Source organism: Diaporthe citri (assembly GCF_014595645.1).
Source record: "Diaporthe citri strain NFHF-8-4 chromosome Unknown scaffold_2, whole genome shotgun sequence".
Classification (NCBI taxonomy): domain Eukaryota; kingdom Fungi; phylum Ascomycota; class Sordariomycetes; order Diaporthales; family Diaporthaceae; genus Diaporthe; species Diaporthe citri.
The window spans coordinates 2,310,500-2,329,753 of record NW_025064847.1 but is presented as its reverse complement, the minus strand read 5'-3'; the positions used below and the strand labels follow the sequence as shown (position 1 = coordinate 2,329,753).

Here is a 19,254-nt window from a genome sequence, read left to right as displayed (position 1 = left end):
ATGCACAAACACTCCCCTCTTCAAAGTCATCTGCCAGACACCATGTTGATGCTTTACCCATATTGAGTTTGTCGTTTTGATTATATCGAGCATAGAAGAAATGTTAAGTACGCCAGCGCGAAAACTAATATCAATAGATGTGCATCTTTCCACAAGAAGACAATAGAACTAGTAAACATCGATTTCCTTGTGTGTACCTTGTCTAAATAGGTGCTTTCACGTAGATAGATAACACAGTAATTATGTTAGTATTTCCTGAAGCCGCAGACTGAACCTGACTCGGAAGGGGTGATCTGGGGACTAACGTTGATGAAGAGCTACCCATACAGACAGGATGAGGATAAGGCTAGGAAATTTGTTTTGTTCATTTATTCCGTGTCACGAGTATAAGAAGAGGTACCGAGGGCAAGCGTGGTCGTAGAGTTGTACTGGTGTCGCCGTTGGGAACCATCCCGCTCTCCCAAGCGTGAGGGCCGGAGTTGCACAGGCTTTCCAGGCCAAAGGGCCGGCCCTTGCAGCTGCCGAACGTGCGTCATTCAGGGATCTGTCTAGGGAGGGGTGGACCCCTTTTCGTCCTATCTAATTGCAGGACAGTGCCGCGCGGTGGGCTGGCTACCCGTGACTAGGTTGCTCCCTTGACTCGTGGGTTTATTACTAGTGCCAGGTGTCTGCATCACCCTCTCTAGCCTCCGGACCTGAACCTTCCCAAGGGCCGGGAGATTGCAACGCCCACAACACGGCCAGGCCTCATCATCACTCGCCAACACTCGCTCCAACTCAGCAGCCCAGTTGCAGCCCGGCACTGAATAGCGCTCCCAATTGGGTCGATATCACCAAGCACTGGCCATGGCAGGCGAACGCAAGTCGGCAGAGGCCGACCGGAAGCTGGAAAGCGGGACCGCCAAGGGCGCGCCGGAAGCTGCGAGCAGCTCCGGCGGTCTTGGTGGCCTGCACCCGGCCTTCTTCATCGCGTGAGTGTGCACAGCTCCGTGTTGCCCCTCCGGGCGTTGTCCGAGTGGCCGTGGTCTTCGTCCTCCGGGGTGCCGGGCTAACATATCACTCCTCGCTGTATAGTCTCTGGATCGCGCTGAGCTCGAGTGTAATCCTCTTCAACAAATGGATCCTTTCCACAGCAAAGTTCGGTAGGATTCCCTCTTCCTTCCGATATGCCGTCATTCAACTATGTGGTAGACCAAGCTGACCTAAATGACTTGCAGAATACCGTAAGTTGCATCGCAGTGCATCGCACAGACGAGCCGCCCGAACCCCCAAACAAACACAACCCGATCGAACACTGACAATGTCCTCCCACCACAGCGTTGTTCCTGACGACATGGCACCAAGTCTTCGCCACGATCATGACCCAGCTCATGGCCCGCTTCACCAAGATCCTCGACTCGAGACATAATGTCCCAATGACACCGCATACATATGGGTTAGTGCTACATGAGCTGGACCTAAAGAGGATGACCATGGGACGGCTGCTGATCCCGCGATTGTCTCGTACAGGCGCGCAATAGTTCCCATCGGCGTCATGTTCAGCTTGAGTCTGGTGTGCGGCAATCTGGCCTACCTGACGCTCAGTGTGTCTTTTATCCAGATGCTGAAGGTACGTTCGGGATTGTAACCAGCCAGTGTCGACTCTGGAAGGGATTTGGTTCGCTGACAGTGTCCTACTGCACAGGCTACCACCGCCGTGGCGACCCTGCTTGCCACATGGGCCTTCCGCATCGCACCCCCTAACGTCAAGGTTCTCGGGAACGTCACCGTCATCGTCCTGGGTGTGGTGATCGCCTCCTTCGGCGAGATCAAGTTTGTCTTCAGCGGCTTCATGTTCCAAGTGGGCGGCGTCGTCTTCGAGGCCCTGCGTCTTGTCCTGGTCCAGCGCCTGCTGAGCTCGGGCGACTTCAAGATGGACCCGCTGGTCTCGCTCTACTACTTTGCTCCTGCCTGTGCAGTGACCAACGGCCTCTTCACCGCGCTCGTCGAGCTGCCCCGCTTGACCATGGCAGATATCTACGGTCTTGGGCCGATGATTCTTCTTGCGAACGCGTTCGTGGCTTTCCTGCTGAACGTTTCAGGTGTTCTGCTTGTAAGTCATTCTTCCCCATTTCATCAGGCCCCGTGACTGACCAGATAATTTTCAAGATCGGCAAAACCTCGGCTGTCGTCCTTACCATGTCCGGCGTCCTGAAGGATGTGCTGCTTGTCTTTGCATCCATGATCCTGTTCCACGACCCCGTGACTGGTCAGCAGTTCTTCGGCTACTCCATTGCCCTCGCTGGACTGGTTTACTACAAGCTCGGCGCCGAGAAGATCCATTCCCTGGCCAAGGACACGCAGCTGCAGATTAGCCAGTACCGCCAGAGCAACCCGGCGAGGGTGAAGCTTGCGGGCGCAGCCGCTATCTTTGTGGTCGTCTTCTTGCTGATATGGGTATGGGGCCCGGCCTCGACGAGCCAATATACCGAATATGTGAAGGCTCGCGCTGGGTACGGGGGATGAAGGAGAGCGACATCCGAAGCCGAGGACAGGGCGACCGATTGGTAGTCTGAAGCAGCTGTGAAATGGTTTGGCGTTGCAATTCGGGCTTTTATCTTCTCTTTAGACGACCTGGCACTCATCCGCCTAGGTTTCATTAGTGTTCGAACTTGTGGATCAATAGACTTGAACAAGTGGAAGTGTACGATCTTGTGACGCAACCATGTCAATTTCGAAGGACGAAACAAAGCCAGAAGAGCCCATCAGTCAATTTTGGAGGTCTTGAGGGGTAAAGTCCGTGTTGGCAAGCTAAGTCGTCGAGAAGTGGGCGCCCATCGTCACCGAACATTCTCCATCTTCCAGCAGTCTTAATACCAGCTTGAAGTCTCCAAGACAAGTCTTCGTGGCTCAGTTGGTTAGAGCGTTGGTCTCATACGGTCGTATGATTCTCTAGGACACTAGAGGAATGCCCAATCCAAAGGTCGTGAGTTCGAGTCTCACCGAGGACAAATCATTGACTTTTGCCACCTCCTTATCCACGGACGGTGTGGTTTTTTTTTTTATTTTGTTGGCAAGACTTGTCCCTCGGAGAGCGAACAGCTTTCAAACTCGACACAAGTTCCTCTGACAAATTATCGACTTGTTGGTGGACGTTGTGGGTGGTCTATGTCTCCCCTATTACTTGGCAACCCACTAGTTGGTTGCACGCACAACACGCTTCTGAGGTTCTTCAGAATAGGGGTTGGGATATAAACGAAGTCACATAGTTCAATCTAATGTGGAAAAATAATGAGTGATTTGTTGCTTTCTAGAGCAATAATTTATTACTATGATGCATCTATATCCGACCGCGTCTAGTCCACTTTATGTCCTGAGAACGCTGTTCTAGGTATGTCCCCGCCAACGCCTTGCGCCATGACTCATTCCATCTTTAATCAAATCAAAAACATGTACAAATCTATCTCATCTTTCCTCACGCCTTGGTCGACTTAGCCGCGCGAGCGCGCTGGGTGGGCCTGACGCGGAAGACGTAGTAGGTGCCGACGGCGAGGAAGATGTTGAAGATGCAGTAGGCCCACATGATGCCGAAGTTGCGCCAGCGGTCGTCCCAGAAGATGTTGCTCCCGGCCAGGTACTGGTCGCCGTTGGTGAGGGAGCAGTAGCGGCACGCGCTCGTGTCGTTTGGGTTCTGCAGGTTGCCGATGCCGCCCTCGGGGCCCGACAGGTAGGCCGAGAAGTAGTCGCCGCAGGGTCTGGCCCGAGGGCGGGTCGATGATGGTCGTCTCGGACACGGAGCAGTTGACGGCACGCCCGTGGATCATGGTCGCCGACATGGCTGCGATCCAGTACGTGAAGGGGCTGACGCGGTACATGAACACCCAGAAGCCGGGCAGCGCGCTGGGCGTCTGCAGGACACCGAACATCATGCTGAGAAGCATGAGGATGGTGACGATGGCTCCTGCGGTGGTGGCGTCTGGGAGGGCGGCGATGGTCATGTGGGCGAAGGTGCTGGCGTAGATGAAGAGCATGATCGTCAGCAGGAGGACAAGGACCTGTCTCTCTCCGCTCTGGCCCGCGCCCATGACGGGGTAGTAGAAGCATGCCCAGGTGATGATACCAGTGAGGATTTGCCACGGGATCTCGACGATGATGTTAGCCATCATGAAGGCCTTCCAGCTGTATGCCTTGCTTGGTCGCTCGCGGACTTCGTAGAGGGACCTCTGGGTGACGAAGAGGGGCTGGATCTGTTGTACAATGGTCGAGAAGAGGGTGATGATCTGGAAGGTCGAGAAGACAATCATCTGCATTCCCACACGACTGCCGCCACCGCGGTAGAATGAGAAACCGACAAAGAGACCAGCAGCAAATCCGAGGAACAGTTTGGCCATGATGTACGAGGGCATCCGCCAGTACTGCTGGAAGACACGGACAGTGACGGCGCTGAGCTGCGCCATGAACGGCATGGCAAATTCCGAGTGGGAACCGTGGTCTTCAACGGCCTGCTCCTTGCCCTTCTCAACGGCTATCCTGTCAATCTCGGCCTCGACAGCCAGACGCTCCGGGCTGTTCAACCAGGTGGAATGCCAGTCGGTGGTCTGTCCGTTGGCAATCTCCAGCATGTACTCGGCCGGGTTCTCCTGGGATCCACACTTGCGTGCTCCGTTGGACTCGAAATAATCCAGCAGGATCTGGGAGTTATTTCCGACATCGCCAAAGTAGACGGTTTTGCCGCCCTTGGCCAGGAAGAGGAGGCGGTCGAACTCCTGGAACAATACGGCGCTAGGTTGATGGATGGTGCAAAGCACAGCCTGACCAGCGTCGGCGAGCTTGCGCAGGAAGGCAACAATGGCCCAAGAGCTCTGAGAGTCAAGACCGCTAGTAGGCTCATCCAGGAAGAGCAGAAGCTTAGGCTTCGCTGCCAGTTCGACGCCGATAGTCAAGAGCTTGCGCTGTTCAACGTTCAGTCCTTCGCCAGGAACACCGACGACCGCATCAGCGAAGTCGCCCATGTTGAGCATCTCGATGACCTCTTCGACAAACTTGTACTTCTCCTCTGTGCTGACGGACGCTGGCTGGCGGAGCAGGGCACTGAATCGGAGACTTTCGCGGACGGTAGAGGTTTCCAGGTGAAGATCTAGTAGGGCAAGGTTAGCTTCTGAAAAAGGCCATGTTCATGTCTGGAATATTGGGGTCGTGCTTACCTTGCTGTTGCACGTAACCAGTCTTTCTCTGGAAACTCTCATCCAGGGGCTTTCCGTTGACCAGCATATCTCCAGTGATCACACCCATCGTGACTCTTTGTGCAAGCGCGTCGAGCAAAGTGGTCTTTCCAGCACCGCTAGTTCCCATGAGCGCCGTGAGTGTACCTGGCTTGACCCAGCCTGAAACGTGATCCAGGAGGCGGCGCGTCTCTGTCTTGATCTGGACATCGTAGGTGACATCCTTCCAGGTGAAGATATCCGTCTGAGGCTCCAAAGCGCCAACATTGGCTCCTGACTCCTGCATGGCATCGCCACCAGGTCGGGTCTCCTGGGACTGCTCGCTAGAGTTGGCCGACTTCTGGAGGTAGGCTGGGACACGTCCGCGCTGGAAGACGAGGAACTCTGCCGCGCTGCTCATGTTGGAGTTGAGCTCGGTCGTGAGCGTGTAGAGGATCAGGAAGAATACCAAGAATCCGATGAGGATTCCAAAGTTGCGCCAGACATGCGAGTAATAGTAAGAGAAGCTCGTCTCGATGTACGAGTCTCCGTTGACAGTCGCACGGCCAGCCACAGCCCCGACGGCATTGCACATCCAGGAGTCTCCAACCAGAGGCGTGTACGAGGGGATGATACTGGAGCAGATGTACTCGTGGCCGTGGAATTCGTTCGCGACCAGAATCTCGAAGGCGTAGAAGAGCGGGTTAATCCATCGAATCCAACCAAACCATACCTTCATCTCGGGAACTGCGATCATGAAACCGGTGTAGATACTGAGAGCGAGGATGATGATACCAGCCACACTCATAGCCTGTGAAGACGTCTTCGTAGCGGCAGCGACAGTCCTGAAGATGCCCGCGAACACGAAAGTGGTCACGTAGGTGACGAGGAAGAACAGGAAGAACTGTCCAGGTTCCCGACGCAGACCGGCCATGAAGTACAACACTAGGTTGAAGCAGACGGAGATGAAGAATTTGACAGGTATGTCGGCGACAATACCAGCCAAAGCCTCGGTTGCAGGGTGATAGAAGGCGTACGAAGCGTGTTTCTCAACGATGGGACGTTGTGCGTAGAGACTGCTGATTTCTGAGACGGAACTGAGGGCGTTTGACAAGACGGCGATGAAGAGGGCGGCTCCTTTGGCGAAGAAGCCAGCAGTGGATTCATAATTGACAGGGGCGTAGAAGAGTGATCCCATAATCAGGGCGATGATGACCTGCATGATGGCGTTGACGACTGTGGCCGATTTGTCTCCCCAGACCCGTTGGTAGGCCCGCTTGACGTTGAGGCTGACCTGCTGGCGGACGGTGATGATGTAAGGCGACCCCGGGCGAGCATGCTTGGCCTGGCGGGATTTCTTGGCCTGGCGGAATGCCTTGAGTGTCTCATGCTGAGTTTGGCTCGGGTGTCTCGCCAATGCATCCTCATCATCGGACAACGGGTATTCTTCCATGTGTGAAGATATGTCGTTCTGCAGCCTGCGGTACTCGGGGGATGAGCGCCAATATGTCTCGAACTCCTCTGGTGTGCGTGGAACCTTCTTCTCCATGCCTTCACGAGCCCTGCGCTCGCTGGGGTTGGTGACCGAAGTCAGGAAGTCTCCAGTTGTCTGACGAGGAGGGCAGTACCACCCTTGTCGTTCGAAGAAGTGCTTGGCCTCGCTTGCGGGTCCGTAGTAAATCTGTCGTCCTTCGTAAAGCACGGTTGCCTTGTCGAAGAGTTCGTAGATGGCCTGACTGGCTTGGTAGATGGCAACGGCGTGGGCGGATCCGAATAGGTCGCTGAAAAGACGAAGGGATTGGACGAATTTGAGAGCGGTGGCTGAATCAAGACCACGGGTACTGGATCATAGTGAGTTAGAAGTGATGAGACTGCTGAGGGAAGTAAAATCATGAACGTACCTGTTGTCCCACGCAGCAAAAGGAGAGCCAGCGAGCATCATCTCAGCGATACTGACACGCTTTCGCTCACCTCCAGACACACCACGAACAAAGTCGTTACCGACCTTGGTGTTGTAAGTCTGTGTCAGACCGCAAATAGCCATGGTCACTTGGGCCATGAGCTTGGCGTACTCGTTGCGGCTCATGCCCTCCATGCGATCTGATGGCGTGCGAACCGCAGCGGCAAACTCGAGTGTTTGACCAACAGTGAGATGGGGGAAGTGCTTGTCGACTTCCTGGTTGTAGATCACCTCACCCTTGAACTCTTTCTTCATGCGAGCTTGGGGGATACCATCGTAGCTGATCGTGGCGTCTTTGTCAAGGCTGAGTCCATTGAGCTCACCGCTCATGGTCTTGAGCATTGTACTGCAGCCCGAGCCAGGGCGTCCGAGAACGATGAGCAATTCGCCGTGCCTGAGCAAACCGTCGAACTTGTTGAGGATCCTTTTGGGAGCCTTCTTTCCAAGGTGGAAAAACTCGCCCGGTCGTAGAGGTCCTGCCATGACAGATCCCATAGTTTGTTGTAATTGGACGGCGTCTCCAGTTCCAGAAACTGTCAGATCCTTGACCATGACGCCCGTCCGAGCTGGACGAATACCACGTCCCTCGATTTGCCGTACGACATTCTGCACCCACTTCGCGGGGTCGAAGTTCTTGCTTTGTGGGTTTAGTGAGTCGTCACTGGCGTTGTTGAAGGAAATCGCTTGTGACAGATCTGCAGGCTGACCGCCAGCTCCGGAAGCGTGAGAAAAGACGGTGGCAATACGCCTCAACTCGTCGGCATCTTCTGGCTCTATCTCTGCCGAGTGAAGAGCATGGTCAACCGCAGTTCCTTCGTCAGACGCGGTCATGACACGTGTGAGCTCTATCTGTCGCCCATACTGGTCGACGTGCTCAGAGCTCTGCGACTCGAGGGCCGCGTCCTTCTCCATGGTCGTTACGTGTTCTGTTTCGCGCAGTAAGTTGAGTGATGTAGGGTGAAGAGGGAATTAAGTGGTTGTAGGATGTAGATTAAATTATTATCCGCTGTGAGCGGAGGTATTGATATGATTTGAGGTTATACTGAGAGTGTTTGACTAGTAGGAGACAAGCATGGACGGACTCGAGATGTGATCAGGGACGCACTGGATCTATAAACATCAGAATCTGACAACTAAGACACTTCGGCCCCTATGGTTGATGATGACTCGGAGATAATGCAAAGGGCTTTAAGTCATCACGGACCCGTGTCCGATCCGTTTCCCTGAGAACCTGATAAATCCGGTGGGCCGCGTGTGCGGCACCGAGCGGTCGAGAAGCGTCTGCGCTGTTTCGGGGGCTCCATCTTGGCGAGCTCGCAGTTCTGACACAGACCGAGCAGGACTCAGATCTAAGGATTAGTCGTCTAATCACTCGCAAATTAGATTCAGAATGATATCAGTCCCCCCTGCAGTAGAAGGCGGCGGTGGCCCAGACAGAGGCCGGGCTGTAGATCATCGGTACCTAGGATGATCCCGCCCTGACAGCTTGGCTCGGGATGCGACAGCAATCCGGCGCCCCGGGTGGCGGAGCCAATGATGGGGGGCGCCCCACGCCCGGATTGCCGGATTGTTATTTAAATGCCGAGCTGGCGCCCCCAAAGCAGTCAACCGTGTCAACAAGTGCCCTTGGCTTTCACCGAAAGGTGCTCCCCCAACAACTAATGACGCCGTATTCATGCTGGCCTTACATGTGTTCGTAGTTTTTCACTGCACTAAGCGATCTGACACGTGTAACCATCACTTGCATTGCCAGGAATAGGACCCTGAGGGCGATCGCTCTGTAGCTGTTCTTGACTTAGCTCCATCGACAGTCGATCTTCAATCCTCACATGTCAAAAATGTCTGGATAGGCCATTGCGATGTTCGATCCGTCAGTCCCTGCAGCTCGCAGGCGGCCTAGACCAGCGATGCACGTCATTTTAAGCTTCCGAGTAGAGTGCCATGAAATCTCTTCAACCTTGTTTGAGCCCTACTTGCCGAGATGATGTTTGTGCGATTGGCATCTCCCTCCAGCAATCGTCAGCAAATCCGGCTCCGTGGATGGATTTGGTCTACCCGACCCACGTTTTCCACGTGTGTCTGGTTGCAACCGGAGTTCGAGGACCCAGACCTGCCGTGGGCCCCGTTCCCAGCGTGTGGCTGCGGGCATATCCTTGCCTGCGGGTCAGCCTTACATCAGTAAGCACCTCGGCCCCCTGGCCGCAGGTGGTTCCCGCCAGGCACTGATTACGTGTAGAAGACAGAGCTGTAGGCGGGGCCGAGAGAGTATTGCCTTCGGTGGTGCAAAAGGCAGAGGTCCGAACATGCTTGCCGGCTTTCCGAGGGTTCCACATAGCCCGGGGATCAGCTGAGTAACTTCTCGATGTTTCTGCAGGAGAGTTCGACTCATAATGTGTAACATCCTGTTTACATGCATGCGTGGTCAGCAGAAGGGATTGCTCAAGCGCAACGCTGCGCCCTGCGCCCCTTCCGTTTGAGTCATCTATCACGGTCTCTCACAAAAAGTGCCCGGTGCCTAAAGGTGACAGACAAAAACAGAACGAAGCAGAAGTGCTGCTGGAGTCCTGCCCGATCCTACGACGATCAATCAGTGATTGACCGGGGCCTGCATAGTACCTCGACTTATCTAGTCTTGCATCCCAGGCTATGGGAGAAAACTGAAGGAAAGGTCAGCATTACCGTGTTGACCTGCGATCAAACAACACAGCCCAGGGTCTGGCCCTCAATGTTGCCAGAGTGTTCGGTATTGTAAAAGTTGTTCCCGATGCATCAGGTGGAAACGGCAAGCTGAGGGAACCGCTGTGAGCACAGGTAGCCCGGGGGCACCTGGCCATGACAGCAGGTTGTCATAGGAGCATTGACATATTTGAAAGTGGGTACATAAAGCTATGTTGGGGAAGCAGGGTAGACTCTGGGCACGTGGAGTGTACCCGATTGTGCACCATAGCAGGTCTGCAGGTCCCGACCTTTCGGCCGAAAGCCAAGTTGATGGGGTGCTTGGCGCCACAGCCACTGCTTCAATATACAATATCAAAAACAAGCATTGTCATAGTCGTCTCAGACTTTCATATTTGTCTACATATCAACTGAATTGAAGCCATCGTGTCCCCTGAACCTCCACACACACTATGGTAAGTAAGGAGAAAGAGACAGGAGGAGTCGCTTCGGGCGTCTGACCGGTTGGGCTTCCAAGATTTAAATGTGTTTGTTTCGGATGAGATACAGATAATTGTCCAGGGCTATCAACCAAGCTGACATCCCAGCTGAAGCAATCCCAAAGTGAATGAATAAGTCAGAGTACCCAGTCACGCACACACCCCATCCCGCACAGCCATTTCCCACCAAAAAGCCCGATTTCAGCTATATAATAACTAAATCTATAAAAATATCACAACTATATAAAGTATATAAATATTTAAAAGAATTTATATTTATTATAAATATATTTGTAAAGTATTTATTATTAATCTTTACTAATATTAAATAAATAAAAGTATTAAAAACGTTGATAAGTTAAAGGTCTTTTACTGTAAAAGTGCTCGAGTCAGAGGTCTTGGCAGCGAAAATGGTGACTTTTTTCCAATAAAATCTCTATTTCTATTTATTTCTTTATATTAACTTTATATAATAGATATCTTTAAAATCTATTTTAAATTTATAAAAAGTTCTTTAAATTACTCTGTGCTTATTTTATTTTGTGTATTTTTATAGATTTAGTTATTAATAGGCTGAAATCGGGCTTTTTGGTGGGAAATGGCTGTGCGGGAGGGGGTGTGTGCGTGACTGGGTACTCTGACTTATGTTAAGAAGAGAGAAATGTGTTGTTAACTAACAGCCAGTAGGTATATGCCCAGCAACAGAAGACAAGCTATGTATTTTGCCAAATTCGATCCAACTTACACTTCTTTCCAGTAAACCAAATTGTATCAATGGGAATTGTACAGAGCAATATCGACAGTTAATTCTCAACACTGTTGTAATTGGGATTCTCATGTCGAAGATCCTTTTGGATAATGTTTTCGACCTGTTCTACGGTACGTTACGTGGGAGAAAAGCAGCCGTCGGTTTGACAGTATGTGATGCATCTGAACGGGTGCACACGTCTGAATTCACGAATCAGTTATCTTGGTGTCCAGTTGACCTTATTAGGGGTTGTCCTCAGTGATAGGTTATTAATGACTTTGTGCCGAACCAGTAAACGGCCCCTCAGCATTATCAGCGGGTTTCTCGCTAAAGGGTGACTGTTGTCATCTTGGACCCCCCATTTGAAATGTATTCTCATGGCCTTTCCAAGGGCCGGAGGCCAGAAAGTCGTTTAACCACTCGGTTTTGCGGTTCACCTCTCTTTCAAGTCTTGTAGCTGCACTGAGACTGTGTTCCAACGCTAACCGTCAAAGACCAGCATGTGACCAACCAATATCTGGAGAAAGATTCCTCGGTCTCGTCTCCTGAAAAGAATAGAGCCTTCTCCGCTCTGGATTATTACCCGGTCCATGTCAATTGATTCGAGGACGTTGCTGTACTTTCTTAGACCATAGGGTTAAGATTGTGCGGTTGCTCATCACCTATCCCACGACTATTCTTCACAACCACCTTCACAAGTGGCAGACAGCAACATAGAGCACAGATGTCATGACCAGTCCGGGGTTTGACCCAGCACATCGGCTGGGTTCGGCAGTACCTGGATCGAGGGAGCCAAACCGTAAGGCATGGTCGCGTGATCAATACAATCCGCGTTCAAACTGACAGGGTTGTAAAATTAGTCTTGAGTTTTAGTCAAATTAAATGTAGTTTTTAGTTTTAGTTTTTAGTTAATACTTTTTTAAAAACTCAATATAGTTTTTAGTTTTTAGTTAAATCTAGTAACTAAACTTAAAAAACTCAAAACTAAATTGAGTTTAACAAAAAAACTACATATAGTGGGGCTACATATATACATGGGTATATAGTAGATTGTTTGGAGATTCCGGAGGAGTTAAGTGGGCCTGTGGGCGAGTGGTATAATTCCTTCCATTGTGTTAAAGGTCCCAGGCTCAATTCTAAAAAGCTCATTAAGTTTTTAATCAAACCTATTAACTAAACTACAATTTTTTAGTTTTTAGTTTTTAGTTTTTAGTCAGACCTATTAACTAAAGTAAAAAATTTTTAGTTTTTAGTTTTTAGTTAGACCTATTAACTAAACTAAACTAAACTAATTTCAACCCTGCAAACTGAGACATAAAGTAAGCAAACCGTCAAGTGAGTGCAGGTACAGAGATATAGTGTTGCTCAACCGCCTCTGCGGATTGCTCGATATCACCATATGCTCAAGACTCGGGGCGCGACGGAGTAGAGCGTGCGAGGTCGTGGCTGCATGGGACATATATTTGTGTGGATATCATGCAGCAGTGAAGAGATTGATCGGAAAATAAAGATGTAATCTCAACCGTGTATACTATATCGGTACACTTTCTTGGCAGGATTGCTCCTGTGTGGGTGGGTGCTGCTCTGCAGGTAAAGGGGCACACCACGTCCATAGAACCCGTGATATAGGGGGAGATCCCGGTGGCACAGACACTGGCGTTATGATGGCCGATTCCCCTGCCCATGACATTGCTTGAGAGTGGTTAATTGATCACCAATCCATGTTCATAATAATGCTTCTTCTCTCAAACCTTGAAAGCCCTTCTTCCAACTTCGCCGTTGACCAAACACCTTGGGAGTCCACACTTGAAGCTGAGACAGTGTTGGTCACTACTCACCTCTCTATCGAGCATCCGTCCTCAACTGGGTCCTTACCACTGAGCGCGAACTTTTCTTGCAGCGAAATTTCCAGCGAAACGGGTCGAGGAAGACTGGAATGACTGACACTGACCTGAGGAGATTGTTGCCAGAATCGAGCAGCAGCGTGTGGCCCTCTTATATATCAGGGTTCCTGATAGTCCACCGTTATGGAGGATCTTGAGGCTAGCAAACAAGTTGTTTCTTCGTCCCGTTTCTCACCTGCATGCACGGAGTACCCAGGCAACTCTCCTGGACACCGGCGCAGACTAGTCATTGTCAGATCTCTTCGGCGATCCTCCCACGAACTGGCCAAAGATGGTCGAACCAGAGACTTGGCGGAAAGTTTCGGAAAGTTTCGTCCCCATTGATTCTTCGAATGACTTGTGTTAAGTCAGTAAGAATGGCACAATTCGGGCTGGCCGAGAAGTATTGTCGCCACACTGAAAATGATAAACCAATGCGGTTACCTCGCCTCTGGAGGACCCTTCACCCACCCATAAGCGCTTTTGTTATTTTTATCGGAAAAACACAGCAGGATGTGACTTTGTCGAGGCGCAAGGAGGGGATGATGAGCACGCCATTTGACACCATCACCACTGACTACGCGCAGGGCAGCGCTGCCGCGACCAAAGTAGCACTGCAGGACTGCAATGATCTTCGAGCTCATTATACTGAAACCACACAGGGATGAACTGCCAAGTATCATTAGTCGGTTCACCTGCCCGTCCACGCCCGAAATGGTGTAGTGCCCGCGCATCTGCCCTACAAACTGGGATAATACTGACTCGGCGATCTGCGCTGCAGTAGCACTGCATCCAAAGTGGCACCCGCGTGGCTGCTCAAGTGCCTATTTTTGGGCCTATCAGCAATACCGTGCCAGCGACCTTTACGCTTAAACGATATGCTTGGCTTCAATATTTTCGATATCGTGTCGATCTATATAACAAAGAGACGGCTCGCAAGGTCTGATCACGGAATGTTGTGAGACATCGCCTCAGCTCCCTCTCTTTCATTGGTCGCTTGTCCTGCACTCGTGAGTACAAGAACACTGCATATGCAGATGGCTTCAGCCGACTGCAACACTGGAAGCGGGGAGGAGTTTGTTGACTGACCTATATCTTGCAGCTGTGCCCTTCGTTCTTTTTCGCTTCGATCCGAGAGTCAGTCTTTATCGAACGATCGAGTTGTCACCACATTGAACAACTCTCCACTCTCGTTACCAGCCATTGCCGGAAAGATATAACCAGCAACATGTATATCTCAAACATTCTGTCGCTTCTGCCAATCCTGGGTTTGGCCAAGGCCGCGGCTCTGCCCGAATACTCAGCTCCGGCTCCAGAAATTGATGAGTCAACCGTCTACGATGCTATCATCGTCGGTGGTGGTCCTTCTGGATTAAGTGCACTGAGCGGCCTCGCCCGTGTGAGGAGGAATGTCCTCTTGATCGATTCCGGTGAATACCGTAACGAGGCGACGAGGCACATGCACGATGTGATCGGCTTGGACGGTAATGATTCCGCCAAAGACTTGCGAAGTAGGAGCCCAATACTGACGAGCATACAGGCGTTACTCCGGCTTACTACCGCTGGCTTGCGCGAGAATTAATATCCGACTACAAGACAGTGACCTTGACCAATGGCACAGTGACGGGGATCCAGGCCGGGAGCAGCAATGTCACTTCCTTCACAGTGCAGGCAACCCTGCCTTCAGGCGAGAAGACGCTCACAGCGAGGAAGATCGTCCTCGGAACAGGTCTGAAAGACGACCTCCCCAGCACTCCCGGTCTTCAGGACAACTGGGGCAAGGGTATCTACTGGTGCCCCTGGTGCGACGGAAATGAGCACGCCGACCAGGCCCTCGGCCTCCTCGGCCCCCTGGAGGACATCCCCGGGCTCGTGCGCGAGGTGGCCACCCTGAACAGCGACGTGGTGGCCTTCGCCAACGGCACCGACACGCCCGAGGCGCGCGCCGCGACCGAGGCGTCCTTCCCCGACTGGGAGGAGTACCTGAAGGTCGCCAACGTGACCGTGTACAACCAGACCATCACGTCCATCACGCGCCTCAAGGACGGCCACGACGCCTCCGCGGACCCGAGCCTGGCCACCTCGCCCGAGTACGACCTGTTCCGCGTGGACCTCGACGACGGCACCTCGGTCGAGAGGGCCGCCTTCTTCGTCTCCTTCCCGGACGAGCAGAAGTCGAGCGTCGGCGCCGACCTGGGCGTCACCCTGTACGGCGACCGCCTGTATGCCAACCAGGACAAGGGCCTCACCACCAACATCCCCGGCACCTACGCCATCGGTGATGCGAACTCGGACAACGTCACCAACGTGCCCCATGCCATCTACACCGGCAAGAAGGCGGCTGTCTACGCGCATGGTGAGTGGCGTCCCCGGCATCCCATCCGGTCTTGGATGGCTTCTTTCACGTTGTTTATAGACTAACTCATTGTTTAGTGCAACTCGCTCGCGAGGACGTCGCGGCTCAGCTTGCGGCTGCCAGGAACAACGGCACCGCCGCGGCCGAGAAGAGGGAGGAGTCCGCACTTGACCCGCGGGATGTCTGGGAGCGCATGAATGGCCAGCCCGGAGACCTCCTGTATGCTGGGGAGTTCTGAGTTGTTAGATGAAGTAGAAGCCTTGCGTAATGTTCAAGCAGGCTTCAGATCTCTACGAGTTCCAAGAGATAATGCAAAACGATTTATTCAGTAATATTGTCATCGGAAATGCACTGGACTCTGATCTAGGTGGTTCTGATGTGATGACAAGAATGTGCGGCATCCTTTCCCTCCGAGTTATGACATCTGGCTCGAGTGTGAAAATGATCGATTTAGCCCCAGGGGCTGCGAGAAGTCTCCCCACGGCGTTGGTGGACTGAGAAAATGCGTACCATCATCCTCATTCAGAACTCAGGGGACGAAAGATGTCGACACAGTGGACGAAGTTAAGGAAACCCATTGATCATTACTTGTGCTTGTGCTCATCATCATTATGCTGTGTGTCTAGGTAGTGCTCCAACCCCTGCCCAATGCTATGCTGAATCAGTCAAACGCAGTCCTTCCAGGCTATGCCTCTGGTTTTCTTCAGCTAACCGAAAACAAAATCAATTTCAGTGTGACTTTCCCGGCGTCGAGAAACTCCAGCCTCATCCGCCTCACTCAGTCGGGATATCCCTCTTGGCTTTCATTTTGTCCACAAGTGGCACGAGGAGGTTGTCTTTTAGACCCCTCAGGATTATCTGCATGTAGGCCTTTCTGTCAAACTCATCCGGCAGCACCTCGGTAGAACAACGGTAGTCGTAGGTGTCGACGAAGTAGCGGAAGTGTGTGTCGACCTGGCCCAGTCTCGTCAGCATCCTTCTGGCCTTGGCTGCCCCGCTCCAGTCCAGCGTCATGAGCGACGTGAGTTCCGTCATCTTGACTGGCAAGTACTGGAAAAAGAACTCGTAGATGTAAAACCACCGATCGTCCGTCCCAATGTACCAGCCTTTCGGCTTGTAGAGAAGAATGTTCTCCGGCTGGTCAAAGTACGTGATAGTATTGACGACGATGTCCCATGTGCTTTGACCATTCTTGGTCGTCGAGACACATTGCACAATCTTTGCGGGCGCTGTCTCGTGGTCGACGTTCAGATCCTGATTCTGGAGAGCTTCTTTGATCAGGCACTCGGCAACGACGTCCACTGGCACAACATCGAGAATGGCAGAAGGGTCTCCGTGCAAAACCTTCAAGCCGCCGAGCGCGAACGCAGAAATGGGGCCACCGAGCGCCGCAAAGCTGTCGATCCACCCGGGAAATGGATACTTCCAGCTCGCGGATATGATGCTTGGACGGACGATTGTCAAAGGTGTTGATCCCTTGTGCTCAACAACAAAATGCTCGGCGAGGCATTTCGCGAGGGTGTAGTTGTTGGGATGCCCTGTCTCACTGCGGATGTGATCAGAATCCCGTCTTCCGTCGTGCAGGTCCTCCAATATCTGCATTGCGGGCTGCGGCAGGACAGGCAGTTGCTCCCAGATGGGTCCTTTCCTGTTGGGAGTGACGTATGCCGTCGACGTGACCACCAAGCGTTGGAGGTTCGCACATTGCTGCGAAAAGAAGAGTACATTGAGGCTGGCGGTAACGTTGTCCGCGAGAAGAACATTGAGAGACGTGTCGAAGGCGACGCATCCGGCACAGTGAATAACATGAGTCACTCTGGTTGTCAGGTCGTTGAAATTTTGAGGACCGAGTCCGCAGTTCAGCTCCATTAGGTCGCCAGCCACAACCTCAACATCTGAATCCCAGTCCATCGGGAGCCTTGAAAAGCATCGTGACTTGGAAACACTCGACCTGTATCGCTCTAGCGCGTTTTGGTTGCCTGATGATCGGATCAGCACCAGGATGCGATCAAATTCTAGGTCCTGCGCATGTCGGCGGCGCATGAGCTCCTCGAGGACGACTTTCCCAACGAAACCCGTGACCCCAGTGAGCAGGATGGTGTTGGACGACATGTTGAAATCGGCGACTGAGACTGTGGTAGACTTCGCGATCTACGGAGAGATGAGCTGGGTTGGCGTTGCGTGGCAGGTGATGTTCAAAATGATGATGAAGGAACTCTAGGGGACGCAGGGCACGGAATCGATGCTGTGATAATACAAAAGAGATGTCTGCGTCCCGGTGGATGTGGTTGGAAGTGTTTCGATGGGGTGCCAAAATCAAGGGAGGAGGTGTTCATAGAGGTTGCTCCTACAGAAGGCGCCATGACTGCGTCGACAATTACGTTTTGGAAAGAAGTGCAAGAACGATGCCATTGAGGTTTCACTTGTGCTTCTGACTGGACGGCATTGCTGCTGCTTCGTAATACTAGGTAAATGCACGGAAACCACGCCCCATGAGCACCAGATCTCCTTCCCGCTCTGATCGGATTTTTGCATACGAGAGTCTGGTCGCCAATAATATCATCCGAAGCCATGCACATGTAGAAGTGAAATCACTGCGGTTGGAGTCCCCAGGATCTATGTCAGAAAGGCTTTTCTGAATTTTCCGAGGGCTTGTTTATTTCTCGATGCCTGTGCAACGAGAAACCTCTATCGCGTCCTAGGTAGTGTAATTAGAATCAGTGGTTGTGCTTGACGAAACAGTTGCGTGTGAATGACTGCACACTGGATAGATCTTACCGGCACACCACTCGGCTCCCAACCTTCGACGAACTCGCTCGAGTAGATGAGGTTGGGGTTGCCATGGACTTCAGATTCGTCCACTTGGCCCCCCTTGGCCATGTTGTATCTGTGTTTCTCCCAGTCCGACAGCCTTTCTAGGCTCAGTCCGGTGTCTTTCTTGAATTTTTCCCTCTTCTGCTGCACTGTACTCCGGACATATTCGAGGTATGGAGGGTTCCCAGGTTTGACGACTGTTCCGGTGGGCCGAGCATCAGCACTCATGAGGCCCAACATTGAACATAAAAACGAACGTGTGGACGGACTCACCGTTATCGGCAGCAAGCACTGAACCAACACCAACCACACCAAGCTCCTCACACAGCTTCAAGTCAGGCGTGTAGAGGGGCTTGACATGATCAAGGAACATGAGGTCTATCTTCTTCAACCTGGCCTCCGCATGCAGCCTCCTGAGTGATGCGGAAGCTGGCCCAATCTCAACCCTCACGAAGTCATGCAGGCCTGCCAGGTCAACCAGACTGGAAATCACAGCACCAAACTCCGGGTTGTACTCGAGACTGTAGTACTGCTTCCCGCCCGCCTCTCGGAAGGCAGCACCAAATGCGATGGCCGAGTAGCCCACGTAGCCGCCCAGCTCGACCATGACCTGCGGCTTGACATCCTTGATGAGGTCTGCCACGATCTTGGATTTGTACTCTCCAACATTCATCAGGTACTTCTTGGTCTTGCCATATTCGTCAATGGCGTCGATGAGCTTTTGAGGGTTGCCGCGAATCTCTGAGATCTTTGGGTGGTTGTAGATGTAATGCAACAGAGCCACTTCTCTGCCGTCATCGAACTATGTATGTCACTCCTTTAGTACATCAAATAGAACAATATACCGGGAATAGTTGCCGTGGAACGAACATATTTATCCTCCTGTGGCTGATACGCCTGTCCTGTGAAGTTGGTTAAGCTGCTCATTTTGAGACAGTGACGGGTCTATATCTGAAAATATTTTTAAAGCTCAAATTTTGGAACTTGCACAAATGTGTCACAGAGTTGTTCCAACATGAAAACTCATGAAGGAGCTGCTTGGTGTTTTGTTGTCCCGGGGGTCGGTCCAAAGACAGAACGAGTCAAGAACCCCTAAATTTGGGGGCAAATATCGGCGGTCCGCACCTGTATTTGGGGTCGGGCAGGCGTCAAAGGGGT

The 19,254-nt window shown here is 52.1% G+C and overlaps 4 protein-coding genes and 1 non-coding gene across 5 annotated transcripts; 3 read left to right on the top strand and 2 right to left on the bottom strand.

Moving 5' to 3' along the window:
* Positions 1 to 846: 846 nt before the first annotated feature.
* On the top strand, positions 847 to 2,505 carry INS49_006268 (uncharacterized protein; the record flags this gene model as incomplete). Its single annotated transcript, XM_043167040.1, has 7 exons — positions 847 to 971; positions 1,075 to 1,142; positions 1,218 to 1,223; positions 1,318 to 1,435; positions 1,510 to 1,609; positions 1,685 to 2,092; positions 2,149 to 2,505. The coding sequence occupies 7 exons, from the start codon at positions 847 to 849 to the stop codon at positions 2,503 to 2,505; spliced, it is 1,182 nt and encodes a 393-aa protein (XP_043028184.1).
* A 373-nt stretch (positions 2,506 to 2,878) lies between these two features.
* Positions 2,879 to 2,990, top strand: INS49_006267. The gene has a single exon. It is a non-coding gene; the product is annotated as a tRNA-Met (tRNA).
* A 464-nt stretch (positions 2,991 to 3,454) lies between these two features.
* On the bottom strand, positions 3,455 to 8,052 carry INS49_006266 (uncharacterized protein; the record flags this gene model as incomplete). The annotated part of the gene is made up of 4 exons (XM_043167039.1): positions 3,455 to 3,734; positions 3,814 to 5,116; positions 5,184 to 7,021; positions 7,082 to 8,052. The coding sequence occupies 4 exons, from the start codon at positions 8,050 to 8,052 to the stop codon at positions 3,455 to 3,457; spliced, it is 4,392 nt and encodes a 1,463-aa protein (XP_043028183.1).
* Positions 8,053 to 14,154: 6,102 nt separating this feature from the next.
* Positions 14,155 to 15,520, top strand: INS49_006265 (uncharacterized protein; the record flags this gene model as incomplete). The annotated part of the gene is made up of 3 exons (XM_043167038.1): positions 14,155 to 14,410; positions 14,467 to 15,282; positions 15,360 to 15,520. 3 exons carry the CDS (start codon positions 14,155 to 14,157, stop codon positions 15,518 to 15,520), a joined length of 1,233 nt encoding a protein of 410 aa, XP_043028182.1.
* Positions 15,521 to 16,056: 536 nt separating this feature from the next.
* INS49_006264 (uncharacterized protein) lies at positions 16,057 to 19,023 on the bottom strand (the record flags this gene model as incomplete). Its single annotated transcript, XM_043167037.1, has 4 exons — positions 16,057 to 17,433; positions 18,061 to 18,293; positions 18,370 to 18,898; positions 18,967 to 19,023. 4 exons carry the CDS (start codon positions 19,021 to 19,023, stop codon positions 16,057 to 16,059), a joined length of 2,196 nt encoding a protein of 731 aa, XP_043028181.1.
* Between the last annotated feature and the right edge of the window lie 231 nt (positions 19,024 to 19,254).